Here is a 19,171-nt window from a genome sequence, read left to right on the forward strand (position 1 = left end):
GTAGTTAACCCTTTCAAAAGTCATACACAAATGTATTATGTCACACTACGCACACAGGGACCTCATGCAGCAAAGGACACCGCCTTTCATGTCACTTTTATTACTGGTTTAACAACATAGTCAGCACTGTAACGTACTGTTGTTTTGTGCCTGAGATCACTCCCTTCACTCAGCAAAGGACCCAAAAGTTCAAAGGTTTTCATCAGGGCTTGTTTAAATCCTCCGTGTTTGTCTGAGCCAATCCGCAGAACGACCAGCCATGTCCAAGACCGCCAAGCCACAGACACACAACGGTGAGTAGACAGCACCTCGTGGGGGGCCAGATTCTAGCAGGTTGATTTTTATTCATCATTTATTGAAATATGAACATGAAGCAAAGGTAAGATGTTTGCTTTGTTGTGTCATAACGCATAATTCTTTTGAGTTACGTATTTAGGTATCTGGTTGAATTTGTACGGAAGAGGATTAGGGCCACATGTGAAAAAATGTATTGAGATCTGAATTTGAAGTCGGAATTCTGAAAATAAAGTCAGAATTATGAGAAAAAAGTAAGAATTCTGACTTAAAAAGAAAGGTGTTCCAGGCATGCCCAGCTGGGAGGAGGCCTCGGGGAAGACCCAGGACTAGGTGGAGGGTCTATATCTCCACCCTGGCCTGGGAACGCCTCCGGGATCCCCCAGTCGGAGCTGGTTAATGTGGCTCGGAAAGGGAAGTTTAGGGTCCCCTGCCCCCCGCAACCCGACCCCGGATAAGCAGACGACGATGGATGGATGGAACTTAAAAACAAAACATTTCACTTATAACAAAAAAAAATCAAAGTGTAGACATTCATAGCATTCCTGTATTTTGGTGTATCCATTTTTTAAAGCAGATACAACAACAATAGCATCTAATGTAAAGTCCCTTGTATAGAATTCCACACATGCACACACACACACATGCACACAAAGGCCTGCATTATGTGGTTTCGTCATAATGGTATTTTCTTGCATTTCAAAATCAGAGCTGCCGTTACAATAGGACGTGTTGGCATTTTCTATTGTTCCTGCTCCAAGGTCTCCTGTTGAATCAGAGCTGGGGAAAAGAATAGCACAATGTCTAATTAACAGCTTTTAGTCATTCTCAGCTGGTAACTAACAGAATAAAACTGTCGGTCCCTGCACAGTAAAAATGAAAAGAACAGAAATGGAGAAAAAAAAGTTGTGTATATGACAGCTTAAATCCAACAAGGTTATTTACTTGTACACCGACTCACTGTCGGTGCCGTGAGGAAAACAATTCATTAAAGTTAAAGTAATGTTGTTACAAATAAACTACTTTTACAGTCGTGATTATCCAAAAAATGAGAGATATAAAAAGCAATATGTGAATCTATTATCCAAAACAGTTCTGGGCTCGTCGGTGTTGCTGTTTTGGTTTTTCACGAAACTCGATTTTGAATGCAGCGGTAGGAGAGTACATAGGAGAGTACATGAAATACCCGGCTAAAAAAAAGTAATGACAGCACATATTCAGGCGTCATTTGCAATTCTGCAGCAATCACAATCAAAACTTACAAAGTCTACATCGTGACAGATTGTAAAAGCCTTCAGCGGTTATCGCTCTATTGCACATTCTGCTTGTTATTATCTGTTGTAGTAGTGTCATGGGAATGAAGGAAATTCTGGTTCTGCTGATTGGTGCAATAACAATTCACAGCGTCAAAAGAACCTCTGATATTGTAACCTGGGCTCAGCATGGGGCTCCACATTGAACCCCATTGATTTGCTTTTGTTAATCACATAACCCTCGTATATATTTTCCCACCTCCATTATGTGCTGAGATACGAGGTAATGGACAGCAATTGGTTATTGGATAAAAGACAGAACAGGTGTCATTCACAGTGCATGACCCCAGAGAGCCATGAGCATATTCACGTAGGAGCCCCTTTACAGGACATAACGTCTCCCACCACGGAAGAGGTTATGTTTTTCTCACTAAAGCACTCGTTTGGTTATCCCATTTGAGTGTTGATAGCTGAAAACACAGCCGCAGAGGCGTGAAAGAAGGAGTGAAAGTGCGGCATTCTGTTTCTTTATAACACAACACATTTGTCCTAAAATTAGATTATGTTCAACTATATTGCAAAGATAAAGCTGCTAAAAGCCTTTCTCATTAACGACTGAGTTTGTATTGCAGGATACATAAGTACTTACATCACTTCCACGTTCGCACTCGTTCAAAGTCCTTAAACTATAAACGGTTCACAGCACCACACCTATTGTGTACAATGTGTGTGTGTGTGTGTGTGTGTGTGTGTGAGAGAGAGAGAGAGAGAGAGAGAGAGAGAGAGAGAGAGAGAGAGAGAGAGAGAGAGAGAGACAGTTTTATCCAGCCTTTTCTCATGGACCATACATTACAAAAGCTACGAAAAGTTAAGCGCTGTAATTAGTCTGATTTCCAAGTTGTTGTTTTTTTGCTGTGCGCACCACACTGACTGCTGCTGTATAAGAACCATAGACAGTCTATGATAAGAACGCGGCTGGCCGTGTAGGGAGTTGGTCGGGGTGATTTTTTTTTTACGTTTACGTTTATTTCATACGTCATCAATGTATCATTTAACACAATTTCATAAAGTACAATGATCATATACAAAGCGCGTGAAATGGGGAACCCCAAATAAGCTACTAAAAGCTTTTCGGAGGGGGCCCAATAACAATAAACAACAAAAAAAAATGTACAAACCAAAAGCTCAATTTACCAAAATACAAAATAAAAAAATACAACAAAATACAAACATACTTAAACTAACAAACAAATACTACAAACAATCAACGAACAATCCCAGCACAAACTAAAACAGTTAAAAAGTAATTAGCAATCATACATTATGAGCAATTTTTCCTTTAGGATTTCCTTAACGATGGAGATAGAATACGACACTTTTAAGTTTTCCTCAAGCTCGTTCCAAATCTGCGGTCCCCTACAAACTATACTCAGGCTCGTACACTTTAACCGTCGTTTTTGCCAGTAATTAGATATTTTTTCCTTGTGTCATACGTGCGCAGTGGACGATTTATTGGAATAAGTTCACATAAACGGTAATTTAACCTATGGATAACCTGGAATATCATGCAGGCATTCTGATAGACATTATTTTCAGTAAGCCTTAATATGCCAAGATGACGAAATAGAGGACGAGTGGGGGTATTAGGCTCAGACCACGTTAATGCCCGTATGATTCTTTTCAAGTGGCTGGGAAAAGTATTACACCATATGACATTACAATAGTTTAAATGAGGCTCAAACAACGTTTTATATAAGGTGAGAAGTGCTGAGTGCGGGAGAAAATGTCTTAACTTAAAAAATAACATAACATATTTAGATAATTTTTTTGTTAGATGATCAATATGACATTTTAAATTTAAACATTCATCAATATAAATGATGAGTGGGCAAAAGTGACTGTCAAAATACTACACCTATGAGCCAATCTGGTGCACAAACACATGATTGCTTAATTGTAAACACACCAATCAGTCTTAAGCACTACAAAAATGCAGCATAAGTCTAGTATTTTCTGTACTGTACTGTATTTTGAATTTTTTTTTATTTTTGTTGTAACCTGTACTGGATACAGTATTTTATGTTTGTCTGTTGTTTGCTGAGCTAACAGTGTTATGCATACTACTGTAGTAGCTGTATGAAAACTGGGACATTTTGTTGTTGATTCTCCATGTCGACATGTTGACTGATTTGGGTATATGGAGTGAAATAAATTATATTTTCCTCAGTCTGCAGCATTGGTCTTGTGTAGTGTTTGGTGAACTTATGTATATTTGCACTTTCTCTGTGTACTTCATTCACAGTACTTTAATCACTGAGAAGTGGAATTGCTGAATGTGTATTAGGTTAGCAACAGCAGTGTGTAACTGATTCAAACTAAATTAAGTCATTGGTTTTGCCTCTCCTCTCCTCTCCTCTCCTCTCCTCTCCTCTCCTCTCCTCTCCTCCCCTCAGTACCCAGCAGGCAGCGATGTCCGCAGGCCAAAGGGCTGGAGAGCATCGAGCCTCTGGTGCGTTCTGTGGAGGAAACCCCTGATCCCATCCCCACCACCGTCACAGGAACTATTCCATCCTGGATTAATGGGAGCTTCCTGAGGAATGGCCCTGGAAAGTTTGAATTTGGAAAAGACAGGTATTTTTTTTGAAAAATACTATGGAAAAGAAACAACTTACAGCTTTTCTCGATTGCTAAGACTTTTGTTGAAACTTCGTGCTAGGCACCGTTGGGCTTAACTCTTTCGTGCTCGGGCCCTAATAATAATAAGAATCTCTACAAAAACATTAGGTTCCTCGCACTTTCGTGCTCGGGCCCTAATAAAAATAGTACATAGTTTTTAGACATTTTAATGCAGAAATGTGAAACGTTATATCTTTAAATGATAATAAGAGTAGTTACATGTAGTAAAAAAAGCAGAACATTAACACAACAGGAACAGCAGAGCAACAGAGGAAACAGTATGAGTCAGCAGAGTCAACTTCAACACTATACACTGTATAGTGTACAGTATAGTTTTGAGACAGCCTGTATCTGCTCATCTATGAATACAAAGGAAATGTTGAGAATATACAGTTTGGAGATATTCAGGCAACAGATATTAAAGCTATAGTGCATAGTTTCTGTCTCCTCCACGAGGCATTCTAAGTTACGACAACGCAACCCAGTCTCACGGCAGTTTGTGAAATGGTCATGTAATTTAATCTATTTGATTCGTGTACACAAACAGGTTTATCTCGTTTTTTTCGTGATGGTCAGCACATTTTTTAAACTAATGTATTTCAATGGGAATCATCTTTCGCGATCACAGCACAATTCTCAATGAGAAGCACTAAGAGCGACTACGGTAGCGAGTAGTATGAAAGCCCGAAAATCCGCATAGGGAGGTTGGTTGGGGTGGTGGATGGGTCAAACAACACAGGACTTTCACCCAAGAGACCGTGGATCGTGTCCCACGTGTCACGTTTCCTAAACCCAACCGTCCCGTTCTTCTTTTCCTAAACCCAACTGTGCCATTGCTGTCCCGCGTCCCGTTATTGTTTTCCTAAACCCAACCGTCCCGTTCTTCTTTTCCTAAACCCAACTGTGCCGTCGCTGTCCCGCGTCCCGTTATTGTTTTCCTAAACCCAACCGTCCCGTTCTTCTTTTCCTAAACCCAACCCATCCTGCTATACAGCTACAGCTATGCAAACGTGCTGACCATTACGGAAAATATCACAATTCAAATAGATTAAATTTCGTGACCATTTCACGAACTGCCGCAAACTGTTGGGAGCATTCACATGACGCAAACCACGCTGGACTCTTCGCGGCTGTTGTCCTTTTTTCAGCGGTGAGGTAAAACGCATTCACATTTCATGCACCATACACTACACTATTATGTAAACATAGCCATACTGAGAAATATAGAGAGAGTTTTGTGGAGCTGATAGGCTTGATTAGCTTCAATTGTATCAACAGCTTTCTGCCACATGTATTTATTTTATAATGGGGCACGTACAATACTCTACTATATCAGGGCCTGTGCAACATCCTCTCAACTAGTGGATGATCTCCATTCATTTTTCTTGTCCCAAAGTACATTGTTGTCTTTCCCACGGGACAATAAAGTTTATCTTATCTTATTGTAACTCATTTGGCAATGGCTTGAAAGTAACAGACAAAATAGTTGGACACTATAGCTTTAAAACCATGTAGTTTAAGCTTTCACACAGTGAGCCAAACGTGTGGTTAATTCAGCCTTCACCCATGACAAATCCTAAAAAAAATTGTCCTCATGTTGATGAAAAAATTAAGGTTCTCTCTTTGTTCTTTAATCATTTTACACAATTACTGTGGTGACAAATTACTTGTTTTTATTTTTTCTCTCAGATACACCCACTGGTTTGACGGCATGGCCATGATGCACCGGTTCCACATCTGTGAGGGCAACGTCACCTACAGCAGCCGATTCCTGCGAAGTGACTCATACATCAGCAACTCAGAGAAGAACCGCATCGTGGTGTCAGAGTTCGGGACATTAGCCATGCCTGATCCCTGCAAGAACATCTTTGCGCGCTTCTTTTCACGCTTTCAGGTTCCGAGTATGTGTGTCTTGCTTACATGTAGCATATTACCATGTGTAATCCACTTCAGTGCAAAGTAGCACCTGCACTGCCAAATGCATTATTTAAAAAAATATTCAGTTCATTTTTGGCATGAAGGCGGCTGTGCCAGATTACTACAGGCAGAGTAGATGTCAAACAAATTGTCATAGAAAAATATATTTTCTTGTTCTTTTTCTTCTTCAATGCTCATACTGCAGCCTTGACTGTATGTGCTGCTGTATTGTATATTGCTTTTGCAGCCCAATGACAGCCGGTGTTACATCATAATGTGTTTTTATTAAGGTAAAGAGAACACAAGTCAATATTGTGTGTGAACAACTGTGTGTGTGTAGTAGTCTCTGAGGGAAAGATCAATCTGAAGCACGGAATAAAGCTTCTAAAAATCTAAGTAGGAAGAAATTGATGGAAAAAGTAGTTTTCAGGGTTATATGTCAGAATGATGAGTTTTTGCTGAGGTGTTATAATGAATATGTTCCTTACACCTGTATGTGTGAACAGAGGCCACAGATAACGCCAGTGTGAACTTTGTCAAGTACAAGGGGGACTATTATGTCAGCACAGAAACCAACTACATGAGACGAGTGCATCCACAGAGCCTGGAGACGAAGGAGAAGGTGAGTCAGTGTAACGCATTTATAAAAGTCTCTTTTGAATGGTGAACAGTCAGAGGGTAAGGACGAGGGAGACGGGAGACTGTTGATAATGAACAATGAGGACAACAAAGATGATGATGCTGTCCATTTAAGGTGGACTGGAGTCAATACATTGCTGTCAACTCGGCCACAGCTCACCCACACTATGACCGTGAGGGAGCCACGTACAACATGGGCAACTCCTACGGAAAAAGCGGTAACTTGCCTTCCTACATAACCAAATATGTCTGTATTTATGTAAATATCCTTATGCGCTCCATCCAAATATGTCCGTATTTATGTAAATATCTTTATGCGCTCCATCCAAATATATCCGTATTTATGTAAATATCTTTATGCGCTCCATCCAAATATGTCTGAATTTATGTTAATATCGTTGATCCATCCAGGTGCAGGGCTAGGTGAAATATGCCCCCCCCCCTCCATTAGATCTGATGTACTGTCACTTGGCTGCCTGTTCTGCCAATCTTCCCAGCCCTTGTCACATGACCAATTAATGTTTCCATGGTGACTATCATAAATTCTGCTACCATGGAACCAGCACTGGAATTGTTTAAAAAATAAATTAAAAAAAGTGGCAGACTGAGCCTATTGAAAACGTGCATTGTAGTCAGATAAACACTTTGTTTAAAATGAAAACAAGTGAAATGAATAATGAATGTGATGTTTTATTTAGCAGAATTACATTGTGTTGTTCTATCCTATCAAATATTTCCTATATTTCTAAACAGACTTTTTTTTTCGTGACTGATTATTAGTCCACCCTGTGCCACCCCACTTAAAAAATCCTGGAATCGCCATCGGATCCATCCTAACAAATACTGTACAACACCAGTTGTTTTTGGGCCTCCTCAGGTTTCTTCTACAACATCATTCGTGTGCCTCCTCCTGGGGAGAAAGCAACGGAGGACTCCGCAGACCTGGATGGAGCCAAAGTGATCTGCTCCATCCGTGCAGCTGAACCCAGGAAGCCTTCCTATTTCCACAGCTTTGGTGAGACACACACTACAGTATAACAAACACCTTCTTCACAGTAAGTAGTCTTGCATGCTGGATGTATCCTGAAGTGGAATTACAGTAATGAGTTCTATGAGAGATTTAGTTTTTCCGACCTGCACTGACAGGGTGAGTCTATACTTCACTAAAAGAGAGCGTCTCAGTTTTCCTCCTGATCTTATTAATTACTAATTTGAATTCTAGTCTCTCCCTGCTTCTTTTAGGACAATCACAGCTCTTTTGTCTTTCTGCTCAGCTTTCACTATCTCTTTCTTTCCATAACTCTGCCATTGACTCACACACAAAAGTACACACTTTCTCTTACACTCTGTGTCTGTTAAATCCGATAAAAAGACACATAATCAACTTTTGACTGTAGTTTCTGTCTTATTAATTTCCTTTAGACAGACCAGCGCATTGCAGTAGTTGAGCCTGCTAGACATGGAAGCATGTACAAGTTTTGACAACAAGTCCCTGATCCTTATGATATTTTTAATGTGGTAGTAGTGTTATTGATTTAATGTGCTTACTGAAACTTAGGTCACAATCCAGGATAAAGCTGATATTTCCAACTGGATTTGTACTCTTCTTTAACAGCCTTGAAGTCTTTCTTCATTTTGATTGAAGAATTAGGGCGAATAAAAGAAAAGTAATACTAGTTACACTGGCCACATAGCACACCTGTATGAACATGATTGGATAGTACTAGTCAGCTGTTTTTCAAGCAGTTGATGACGAAACCGCTGATAGTGAAGCATTATACTGATGCAAATCAGTTAATGCAAGCCCAATCTTACGCGATGTTGCTCCATGTGGTTGTTGCACTGCGCCAGTTCCCTGATAATATCTCTGTCTATATTTCCTGCAGACCACCCTTGCTCTGCCAGACTGTCTGGCACCAAGAAATCTTGCAAACGATGGAACATACGGTTATACAAGGCAACACATAATTACTTCTGGCAGTAGAGCTACAGTAGATGGGGGGGTATGTTTAGCCCCCATGTCATGTGTTTATCTGCTAGCACAATAATTTTGGTGGGGCTGGGGCAAGAAAGATTTAGGTTGCAAAGTGATGGGGCACAAGTGGAGTAGCAGTGTGCTTCTGAAAAAAGGGATTCATTGTTTTTTTTGCAAACCCTCCATTACTGGTCCAATTAAACAACATGGGGCCACTTGGAAACTCATTTTCAGTTTGCATACAGACATAATGCCCTACCATTTATTTTCCAAATTTGGTTCACACCTGAAATCGTGTTGGCAGGTCACATAGCTTTGCAATAATTGTCCCATGAATGACCCATTTCATATGTGTTTATGAAAATATTCATGGGGCGTATCAGTGGGGCGACAAAAAACCATGAACTGTGACATGAAACTAGTCTACAGAATCAGCATTTTCACTGATGAGTTACACTGTAAAAAGTGAGCTTTCCATGTCTTTTTACTATAAAGCAGGGCGAGGTGCTATGTAAATACTGTTAAAGTTTCAAAACGCTCAATCCACTTGGAAATGCACGCAGCTTTTATTCAGAATCTGAACCTTTAAACGAGCCGTCAGGACTTGTGTACTGTTGTGATGTCAAAACTATACTACAGTATAGTTGACTTACATTCATTCCCCGGCTGCAATGACGGTGCAGAGACTCCGAGAGCGCAGATGTGGAAGACCCAAATACGCTGACCAATCATAGCAGACTGGGCTTTTTCAGGAGGGGATCTTAAAGAGACAGGTGCTAAAAGACAGTGGGTGAATCCAGGTATATTCAGACAGACAGTATGAGACAACATGTTTTTTGAACATTAAAACATGTAAACATGTTGTAGTAGAAACCCAAAACACAAATATGCACCTGAAAATGAGCATGATATGGAACCTTTAAACATGTCATCCCACCATGTCACAGCATTACAATTATTTATGAAAATGATGAAAATATGATGAATACGATCTGTCAATCGTGTGTTTTTTGAATGTATACATTTCGCCCTGTGTGTGCCCCCCTCTCCAGTCATGTCGGAGAACTACATTGTGTTCATTGAGCAGCCGATCAAGCTGGACCTGCTCAAGTTCATGCTGTACAGAATCCAGGGAAAGAGCTTTCATAAAGTCATGACCTGGGAGCCACAGTATGAAACCATCTTCCACTTGGTCGACCGCCACACTGGCAAGGTGGGTTAGTTTACTGCACAGCAGCAGACACACATAAAAAGTGCGAGGTAGGATACGCACAAACCCGTTTGCTGAATAGTCACAACAGAAAAGGAAAGCTGCGAGCTAATCTGTTCATGCATGGCGGCGCTTTTTCCTTATTTATTTTGATGAAGTCACACTCTGATTGTGTAGCCTTTTCTCATACATTGTTACTCTCAATTTTCACATCTCATTACACAGCATACCCATTAAGCATACAATAGCAAACCTTTGTAATGTGAAGGTACAACACAGCAACAGCAGCGCCAGGGAATGCACTTGTTCTCGAATGTTCAAACCAACACAGAAACTCCTTCTTTTTTGTACAAAAGCCTTAATAAATCTGTGTTATTTTATGAATATGTTCCTGATTGCTTGCGCTGACTGGTTCAACAGCAGAGTGAGGTGAAGTACCGTGCAGCACCCATGTTCACACTGCATCAGATCAATGCTTTTGAAGAGGACGGGTTCTTGGTCATGGACATGTGCTGCGGGGACGATGGTGAGGTCATTGGAGACTTCACATTGGAGAATCTCCGCAGAGGCCCGGGAGAGGAAATGGACAAGGTTAATGCATCCAGCTTGACTCTGAATCATGATGAAAAAGCACACATAATCAAAGAGTGCCTGGCATACTAATGTTTTATTAGTTTGTCGTCAGTGAACGGCTCAGATTGAAGGTCTGGCTTTTACTAAACGGTTTCAACTGAAGAAATATTCAACTACCAAAAAATAGACGTGTGCGTGCGTGCATGTGCAACAAGCTTTTGAAATCTCTGCCATTTCAAATGTGGTCAAGTCTATTACTTTAATCAAAACATACTTACCTAAAAAATAATATCAAGATTCCTTTCAAAAAATATAACTGCCATGTACATTTGTTATGTTGTGTCAGTGTTTTGTTTCTGTTTTGGGGTCTGATTCTCCCTGAGGTTGAGTTGCACCTTTCAGTCAAAGGAGCCACGCTCACAGTTTTTCACGTCTGTCTGATTTCGTTTGGCAGTTTTACAACTCGTTGTGCAGAAACCTCCCAAGGAGATATGTCTTGCCCCTGACTGTGGATGAACAAACTCCTTTGGACCAAAACCTTGTCACTCTGCATAAATATACAGCCACAGCAAAGAAGACCAAACCGAGAGAGGTAGGATTAAACGGTCATTGTGTATACAAAGTAATATGCTTTACTTAACATAACACTCAATCTGGTTTTCCTAGAATCAAGTAAAAAATGGGCCCTATGATCATGATAAATGCAGCCGATTCACTCCCACACACAATTATCCAGCATGATGAGACACTAAAGGTACTTCAAAATAGTGCTTTCATGACTTAGAGCAGATAACATGATGTTGAAATGGGAGTAATTGTCATTTAATAGCTTACACACACACACACACACACACACACACACACACACACACACACACACACACACACACACACACAGTTTCTTATGGCAGAATAAAGTGGAAACATTGAAAGAAAATGTGATGTTTTAGTTGTCATGACTACCTGAGTGACACTGTCCTCAGTTCTTGGTGAGAGTGGTGTTATGTACATGTAAAAGCTGCTGGCTACCACAATATGGTTGTTTTTTTTTGTTACAATAAATATATTTCAAAGTAAAATTAAAAGAAATTGATTTATCTTAATTCAAGTTAGAGATGAATGCCTGGGATCTTGTGCAGGTGTCCATTTACTGAATGTGTTTTAGAGAATAATGCAGTTTTGATTCCAGCCTTCAAATGTGTACGGTAAATCAGGTCTGTTGGTGTGCATTAACTGGCTACATTTTGGGCTTAAAAGGAAAAATTGCACTGAAAGTAAAATCCTCATTTCCTCCTGTGACCCGTGCAGGTTTACATGACCCACGAGGAACTTCACGATGACGAGTTGCTGCAATATGGCGGCCTTGAGTTCCCTCAGATCAACTATAACCAGTGCAATGGCAGACCGTACCGCTACTTCTACTCCTGTGGCTTTGGACACGTCTTCGCTGACTCCCTGCTCAAAATGGATGTCCACACCAAGGAGCTTAAGGTTTCTATCAATCAAATACTTCTTAGGGAGGAAGTAATTCTTAACTGTTCACATCAAAGTTATTTCTACTGCTGCTTCGAGGCTGGGAGTTGGTTTTATAACATGAAACGGCTCCGAGTGAAGCGGATGCTTATGTAATCTTCCCTGCCTAGGTGTGGCGTTATCCCGGCTTGTACCCGTCTGAGCCTGTCTTTGTTGCGTCGCCCAAAGCTACCGAGGAAGATGATGGAGTGGTCTTGTCAGTCATCGTCACACCCAGAGAAGTGAGTTAACAAGTACTACAAAAACAACACAAAAATAATCAGAAGAGCAAGCAGCAGACATCGGTAACTTGAATCGTGACAATATCCATTTGACTAGATTGTAACAGTGCACTTTGACACAGTGCACTTTGCATTGAGAGATACGAAGAAAAAAGATGCAAAAATCACAGTTTTCAAAGCAGACTTTGTATATGAGTTCGTGCAGCACATTCTCATGAACAGGTTCGTATGATATGCTACGGAATCACTTCCACACATTAACAGTTGTATGACTGTATATTTACATTGCCATAATCACAGATTGTTAACCGGATAAGCGAGAGTCAAAAGCGCCCCCAAAAAAAGTGTTCAAAGCATAGAAAACAGCGTCAAAAGAAGCTTTAAATGAATGAACAAACAGATTAACTAACTAACTGAGCAACTTTGTCTGACAAAAAAACAAAGGTTCCGAGGTGCCGGCCATTTCAGCGGGAGTTGCAGTTGAGTTTAGCCGACAAAAGGTGACAGTCATGATGCAATGACAGTGAAAGACAGTTAAGGTACCAAAAGGACTAGGATTAGAAAAAAGATTGTGGTTTGGGAGTAAAACACCGGTCACACCCTTAAGTAGTACTCCCGGGACACGAACACACGTTCCTGGGTAAACGTGTTGTGTTTTCCCTGGGACACAAACTCCGCTCCCCCACTTGAAAGTCCTGTGTTTTAGGAATGATAGTTCTCTCTCAGAGCTCACTTGAAACGCTATAATGATCATTTCATTGGCCAGTGACCGTGCCACTTGCACATGTTAGTGCACGTCAACGCACGGGTCCACTACGTGACAAACCCTATGGAGCGTACCACGTGACGTGTGTGCATATTTGGACAGAGTGACAGTGTAAGTGAAGAAATAGATAGAGTCAACAAAACAGAACGATTTAGAGAAGCGAAAGAAAAGTTGTGTCCTGTTCTCTTTATTTATTTATTTTATACTGTACCACCAGTAGAACGTGGTCCTGTTCTGTAGACATGGTCCTTATTTATTTCTTCATGTTGGACCAGTCCAATATGACTGTCAGTTGAAATAAACCTTGTGTTGTAAGAAAACTTTGTTATGAATCTATTTTGATGCATTTTCCCACAACTTTTGTAATTTTACATGTTTAAAAATTTCGAAATTAATATTGATATTGCAATATTCATAATCGATATCGCAATATCACATTTTGTCAATATCGTGCAACCTTACTATATACAGTACATACTGGCAATCTGGAAATTCTGCGAATGCCAGTTGGGCCGATTTGGGAGTATCACACTAGTTTGACAAAAATATGCAAGACTGTACGGCTGCAGCCTGGAGCCTCCTGTCTGGGGCAGTCGGGATTCTACTTTTCAAAATAAAAGCTTGCGTCTGGTCCGCTATGTCTTCGCACTTTGGTGTTTTGGGTGTCTAAGTATGCAATAATATGTTTTAAATATGCAAGCATTTCCATTATACTCTAAGATGGTGCCATGGTAGTTTATTTGAAGGTTTTATGAATTGTGTGTATTATTTAATTTAGAGCCTGTAAATTCACCGCATGCTACTGCCGCCATAATCTCACATGAGCCTGGTCTGAAATTGGGCTGGTAAGGGACGGAATTGCCAGGGCCGAATTTTTGTCCCAGTCTGCCCCTGGCTATATGTATGTAGAATGGTTCACAACAACAGCCTGTTTTGTGTGACCTGATACATACATATAAATCTCACAGTCTGGTACTTTCACTACCATTCTAGTGAGGAGGGTGTTCTGTGACCTTGTTCTTGACATAAAATATTGCATCCCTCTTGTTTCCAGGAGAAAAGTACTTTCCTACTTGTTCTGGATGCCAAGACCTTCACTGAGCTGGGAAGAGCAGAGGTCCCTGTCACTATCCCGTTCGGGACCCACGGCGTGTTTAACGAGATGGGCTAGCTGCGCCACGGTTTGCAGCTCTGCAGATAATTGATGAAATTGAACCAGCAACCAGCCACTTTATCCACAATATAGAATATCTCTGTCGACGTCATTGCCTGTAAAATTCCTTTAACTGTGAAAGAAATAAAGAGCTGGGGAAAAACGGCAGACTTTTTTGTCTGTGCCTCCTTGATAGGAATAGGTGCATGTCCCCACTGTGTGCTGCCATTACAGTCAGGAAGATGGCAATCTTTTGGAGACTAACAAGACAGAAAGCCCAGCATGGCATCAGCGCACTGATAATGTTTGTCCTCTAAGTGTTCTTATATGCTCTTATAAGATTTTGAAACAGCCTCTAGATAATGCATGAGTCCCATACGGATGGTGCTTGCCTGGAAGGACTAATACTTTACGTTGAAAACATTTTCGAAAAAACGAAACAAAGCATGAAAGTCAATACACACATTGAAATAAAACCCATTCCCCCACCTTTTTTCTGTTTAAACCCAGAGTGTTTTTGCATCATCACGCCACTGGAAACGCTATACTCCCAGTGAGAACAGAACAGCACTTAGGATACATAAAAATGCATCAGAGTAAATTCAATTTCTGTCAAAGTAATGTGATAGAAATGGACAACGTCTGAAATGCCAGGGAAACAAATGGACCTAACTGGTCGAACGTCTCCAGAGAGTCTAGCAGAGGTCACATCAGAAATGTGCTGCCGTTTGTATTCGCTCAAAACAACCCAAAACAAAGTCGACGTACTGTACACAAAGAAACTGATACACAGGACCTTGTGTGCGGAACTAGAGCAGTTCCGTTATTTGGTTTAACTGTGAGCCGAACAGAACAGTGTAGAGCAAAACACACAGACCCTACCCAGCATTTAAAGAAGCCTACAGCTGCACTTGTCACTCCACCGTCTCCACAATTGAGTTTACTGATGCTTATTCCATCGGCTATTTCCCCTCTCGCATTGATCAGAACAGACTGATTTGAACTGACTCTGGGCTCTGCACCTGATACACGCGCTGATGGCTGTGTGAAAGCTCAAAGGTTTCAAAAATATTATGCCCCCTGTATTTTTTTGGGCCTTTTTTTAATATTTCAAAAGAGAAGTTCAGTCAAGAGTTACAGTGGAGAAGTTTTAAAGATATTTTGCGACAGCAAGTTCCAACCGTTAATAATTCATGACCGTACAGTACAGTACACACAGGCAGAGGTTTCATCTTTAGCTTCTCTTATTACACTGAACTGAATAAAACAGGATGGAATAGAGCTACAGTATACTGTTCATAATTTCATTTAATGTAATTGATTTAATATTGGGAATTAACACATGTTCCTTGCTTCAACTAGGGCTGTCTTCTACTTAATAAGCATGCCGTACAGGTCTCCCAAGATACACATTCATTAGCCCATCATTTCTAATTGAATCAGTCATGCTTAACCTCTGTGTGTGTGTGTGTGTGTGTGTGTGTGTGTGTGTGTGTGTGTGTGTGTGTGTGTGTGTGTGTGTGTGTGTGTGCGCATACTGTATGCTCAGGTTCATTAGTAATCTCTCCAACGAGCATGACCAGTAGGGAGAGATACAGCGACCTTTGCCCTCACATGAATCTTAAACTAAATTCAGCAAAGCCTTATCAGCTCCCCTTTAATTGAATATTATTGGGTGAGACATTAAGCATGAGGATCAATGGTTCAATCAATGTGTTTTTCTAGATAGTTTGAACACTGAATGCGTTGGATTCACCTGGGAAAGATTGCCAAGCACACAGTCAGCATTGCCAGACCTATCTCCACAGCGCTGTGGACTAAGATCTGGCTACACCACAGATACATTCCACGACAGCAGAAAAAAAACGATCTGGGTTGTTTGTATTTTTTTTTTTTTTATCCAATCACAATTGTCTTGGGCGGCACTAAATTCAGGACTCAGAGACGGTGGCTCTGCAGAACAGTCGAACATAGGAACTTGTTTTAGTGGAACGTTTGCACCGCGCAAAAGAAAACGCCACATACAATATTAAATGAAGTTAACTGTTGACACAATACAGTAACGTGAGCTATTTAAACTAGCTGGATACATGGTTAAACATCATTTGGCTTCACCAGTGTATCACTGTGTATTTTGTCCAATCCCCACCAATAAGTCCCAAAACGTCCCAGTTAGAGAGTAAATGCCATAAACATATTCTTTGTAAATCTTTTACAATCATTCCCCGATAGAACCAAGCAAGCCCGTATTGTTGGGCGATCCAAGTTTTCTCCAAAACTTGCCATTTTCAGTCACGTTTGCTTGGTAGCTCGGAGGTTCCGGTTGCTGTTTCCTTGAAATCGACCGGAGGTTAGAATGTAAACACAAAGAAAGCGGAAGGGCAGTGCTGGAACTATACAGACTACAGTAAATCCCACCAGTCTGTCCCAAAACATCCCAGAGAGTAAACACTGTAAACATATTCTTCGTTAATCTTTCCAATCATTCCCCCGAAAGAAACAAGCAGGCCTGCCATGTGGCACGATGCAAATTGTCTTGAAAACGTGCCTTTTTCAGCGTGTAGCTTGTGAGCTCGGAGGTTATTGTTTTATCCCGTAGAAAAGGGATTTTGAGAGCGGCAACACGCAGAGAGAGTGGAAGGTGAGGGACAAAGCTGTCAGGCAATTATCCTGGAAATGTACTTCCATTGATCCAGACTACCAAGCACACTATCTACGTACAGCCATTCTGGAAGCACTTGTGCAGGCATCTATACATACTGTACACTGTAGCGCAAATAAACTTGCATACACAACATTTGTATGCAAGTTGGTTTGTCCTGCTTTCAAGGTGACTGTTTCAGACTGGCTCTTATTTGACCCATGAGAGTATGTATGAGCTCACTCTCAAACTCCCCTGCTGTCTCACTAAGCACAAGTTATTGCACAGAGTCTTAACTTTGGCTGCTATCTGTATCATTATTTCATATCCCATGAATTCATAATGCTATCATCTATATTCACCATATTAGACACACTTCTCAGAGGCAGGCACCGATTTCCCTCAATAGTGATAACAATGTCTTCTATATCCAGATATGTCATTCCCCCATCTTCCAGGTCTTGAACCGCCATGTGGGAGCACGGTTATCTTACGTACCGATTATCTGTGTCTGCGTGTGTGCGTGTCTGCAAGTGTACATTAAGCATATGCTTATTTATGAAAAAGCGTAGCAGTAGGAGATGTGTACGTGTGTCTGTGTTTCTCTGTGGGCCCTCTCTAATTGTACACAGGGAGAAAAAAAAAACTGCAGATGCTTTATGAAGTCAGAATGGAGCACTTAAATTCCCACGAAGGGGGTGAATCATGCAATGTCAACACGAATAATGTCCCACCACGGACCTGGCTCAGGAAAAAGAAAATGTGAGGAGAGGATTTATCCATATTGCACAATCATGGATGGAAATAATGTGATGCTGAAATAAGAATCCACAATGCAAATGTAGCTGTCCACCCCCCCCCCCCCACACACACACACACACACAATGTTTCTCTCTTGATTTCATGCCTTTTTTGTGTTATTAGAAATGTCTTCCTCCTCCTGAGCCTACTGCTCAAGCAACTGTAAACTTAATACAGTTTATGCAACTGCTGCTCAGTGAGAAAATTACTTGAATAACTAAATGGCTTCTTTGTTATCTGCTAAAATGAAAGAATAAAATTGTCTGGCTTGGAAACAGTTGCTCAAAATGCACAAGGCTGCCATTCTGTGTTTGAAAAAATATGCATTTCCGCTTAAAATCAAGTGAAGAATAGGCTTCATCGGCCACTGCAGCACTAACGCAGGACAGATGCAGGATACATTCATGCCGGAGATGATGCTTTTCAGTGTCCCCATAATGACAGAGCCTTCAAACTCTTGGGGGGTGGAGACGAGAATAAGCCCGGGCCAATATAGGCAGAATGAGGCTGATTTTGCCATTATAGCGGCGAGCTCTTTTCCCTCTTGGATGAAAGCCTGGGCTGACAGTCAAACATCATTATGAGCCAGTGGCCTTGCAGTTTGTCACTGTCAGTGCCTCTAAATAGAGACTTTGTTTTCAAGATTTGCAAAGATTTATGACATTCCGGGCACTATTTAAGCAGTGATGCCCAGCAAAGTCATTTTGTTTAATGTGAAGCCACTTTGAAAAATGGCAGATTCTTCTGTGCGTGGTGGACTTATTTCCTCCGAGCTCAAATATAATACGAGGCATTGTGCTAAATTTTTTTTTTTTATCTTTCTTTCAATCAGAGGAAACTCAGATGTGTCTGCGTATTGCTTAAACGATTAACATTTTCATCAACATTGTTGAGTCCACCCTTAAAATACAAAACATTTGCGAATTGCTATGACTTGTGGGTATGAAGCCCTTATAATGTCTATCGGCCTTGCTAAATACTCGAATAAAAAATTCCCTATGTGCTGGAAGACTGGATATTCTTGCTAGGAGTGCAAGTAGCCAACACACTTATTATTACTTCCTAATTTCTTCCTCAATGTGTTGCAGTTGTGGCCTCGTCTCTCTTTACAAGGCAGTAAATATATCCCTTATGAGAGAGACAGTCATCGTGTAAGGAGGATATTATACATGAATCACAGAAATTGTTTCCCAAAATGTATAGGTGTTCACAGTATCCTGCAGCAACAATACCCCTGGAGATTGAGAAAACAGGCCAAGTGAGGTCACTATAATTTCACTGCTGAGGACCACAGGTGCATCTCTATCCCCGGGCTCCCTTGGCCCTGCAGGAAGATTACAGGAACATCTTGGTAATATTTCTATAGGGAAGCATTTATTATTGGGCCTCGATGTGACCGAGTACCACGTTTTCCAATAAGAGAGCACCCGTCCGGCAGCGCCCTCTGCTGGCGCACACTAACTCCTCTTTATAAAGTGCCGTGGCACCTCGACACCGACACACATGCAGTCAGTGCAAA

At 41.0% G+C, this 19,171-nt stretch overlaps 1 protein-coding gene across 1 annotated transcript; it reads left to right on the plus strand.

Moving 5' to 3' along the window:
* bco2l (beta-carotene 15, 15-dioxygenase 2, like) lies at window positions 1-14,378 on the plus strand. Its single transcript, XM_028578638.1, has 12 exons — window positions 1-293; window positions 4,001-4,178; window positions 5,913-6,124; window positions 6,647-6,762; window positions 6,895-6,997; window positions 7,657-7,794; window positions 9,807-9,967; window positions 10,385-10,555; window positions 10,992-11,129; window positions 11,846-12,028; window positions 12,181-12,291; window positions 14,112-14,378. Exons 1-12 carry the CDS (start codon window positions 260-262, stop codon window positions 14,226-14,228), a joined length of 1,662 nt encoding a protein of 553 aa, XP_028434439.1. The 5' UTR covers window positions 1-259; the 3' UTR covers window positions 14,229-14,378.
* The last annotated feature ends 4,793 nt before the right edge of the window (window positions 14,379-19,171 follow it).

This window comes from Perca flavescens, chromosome 5 (genome assembly GCF_004354835.1).
Source record: "Perca flavescens isolate YP-PL-M2 chromosome 5, PFLA_1.0, whole genome shotgun sequence".
Taxonomy (NCBI): domain Eukaryota; kingdom Metazoa; phylum Chordata; class Actinopteri; order Perciformes; family Percidae; genus Perca; species Perca flavescens.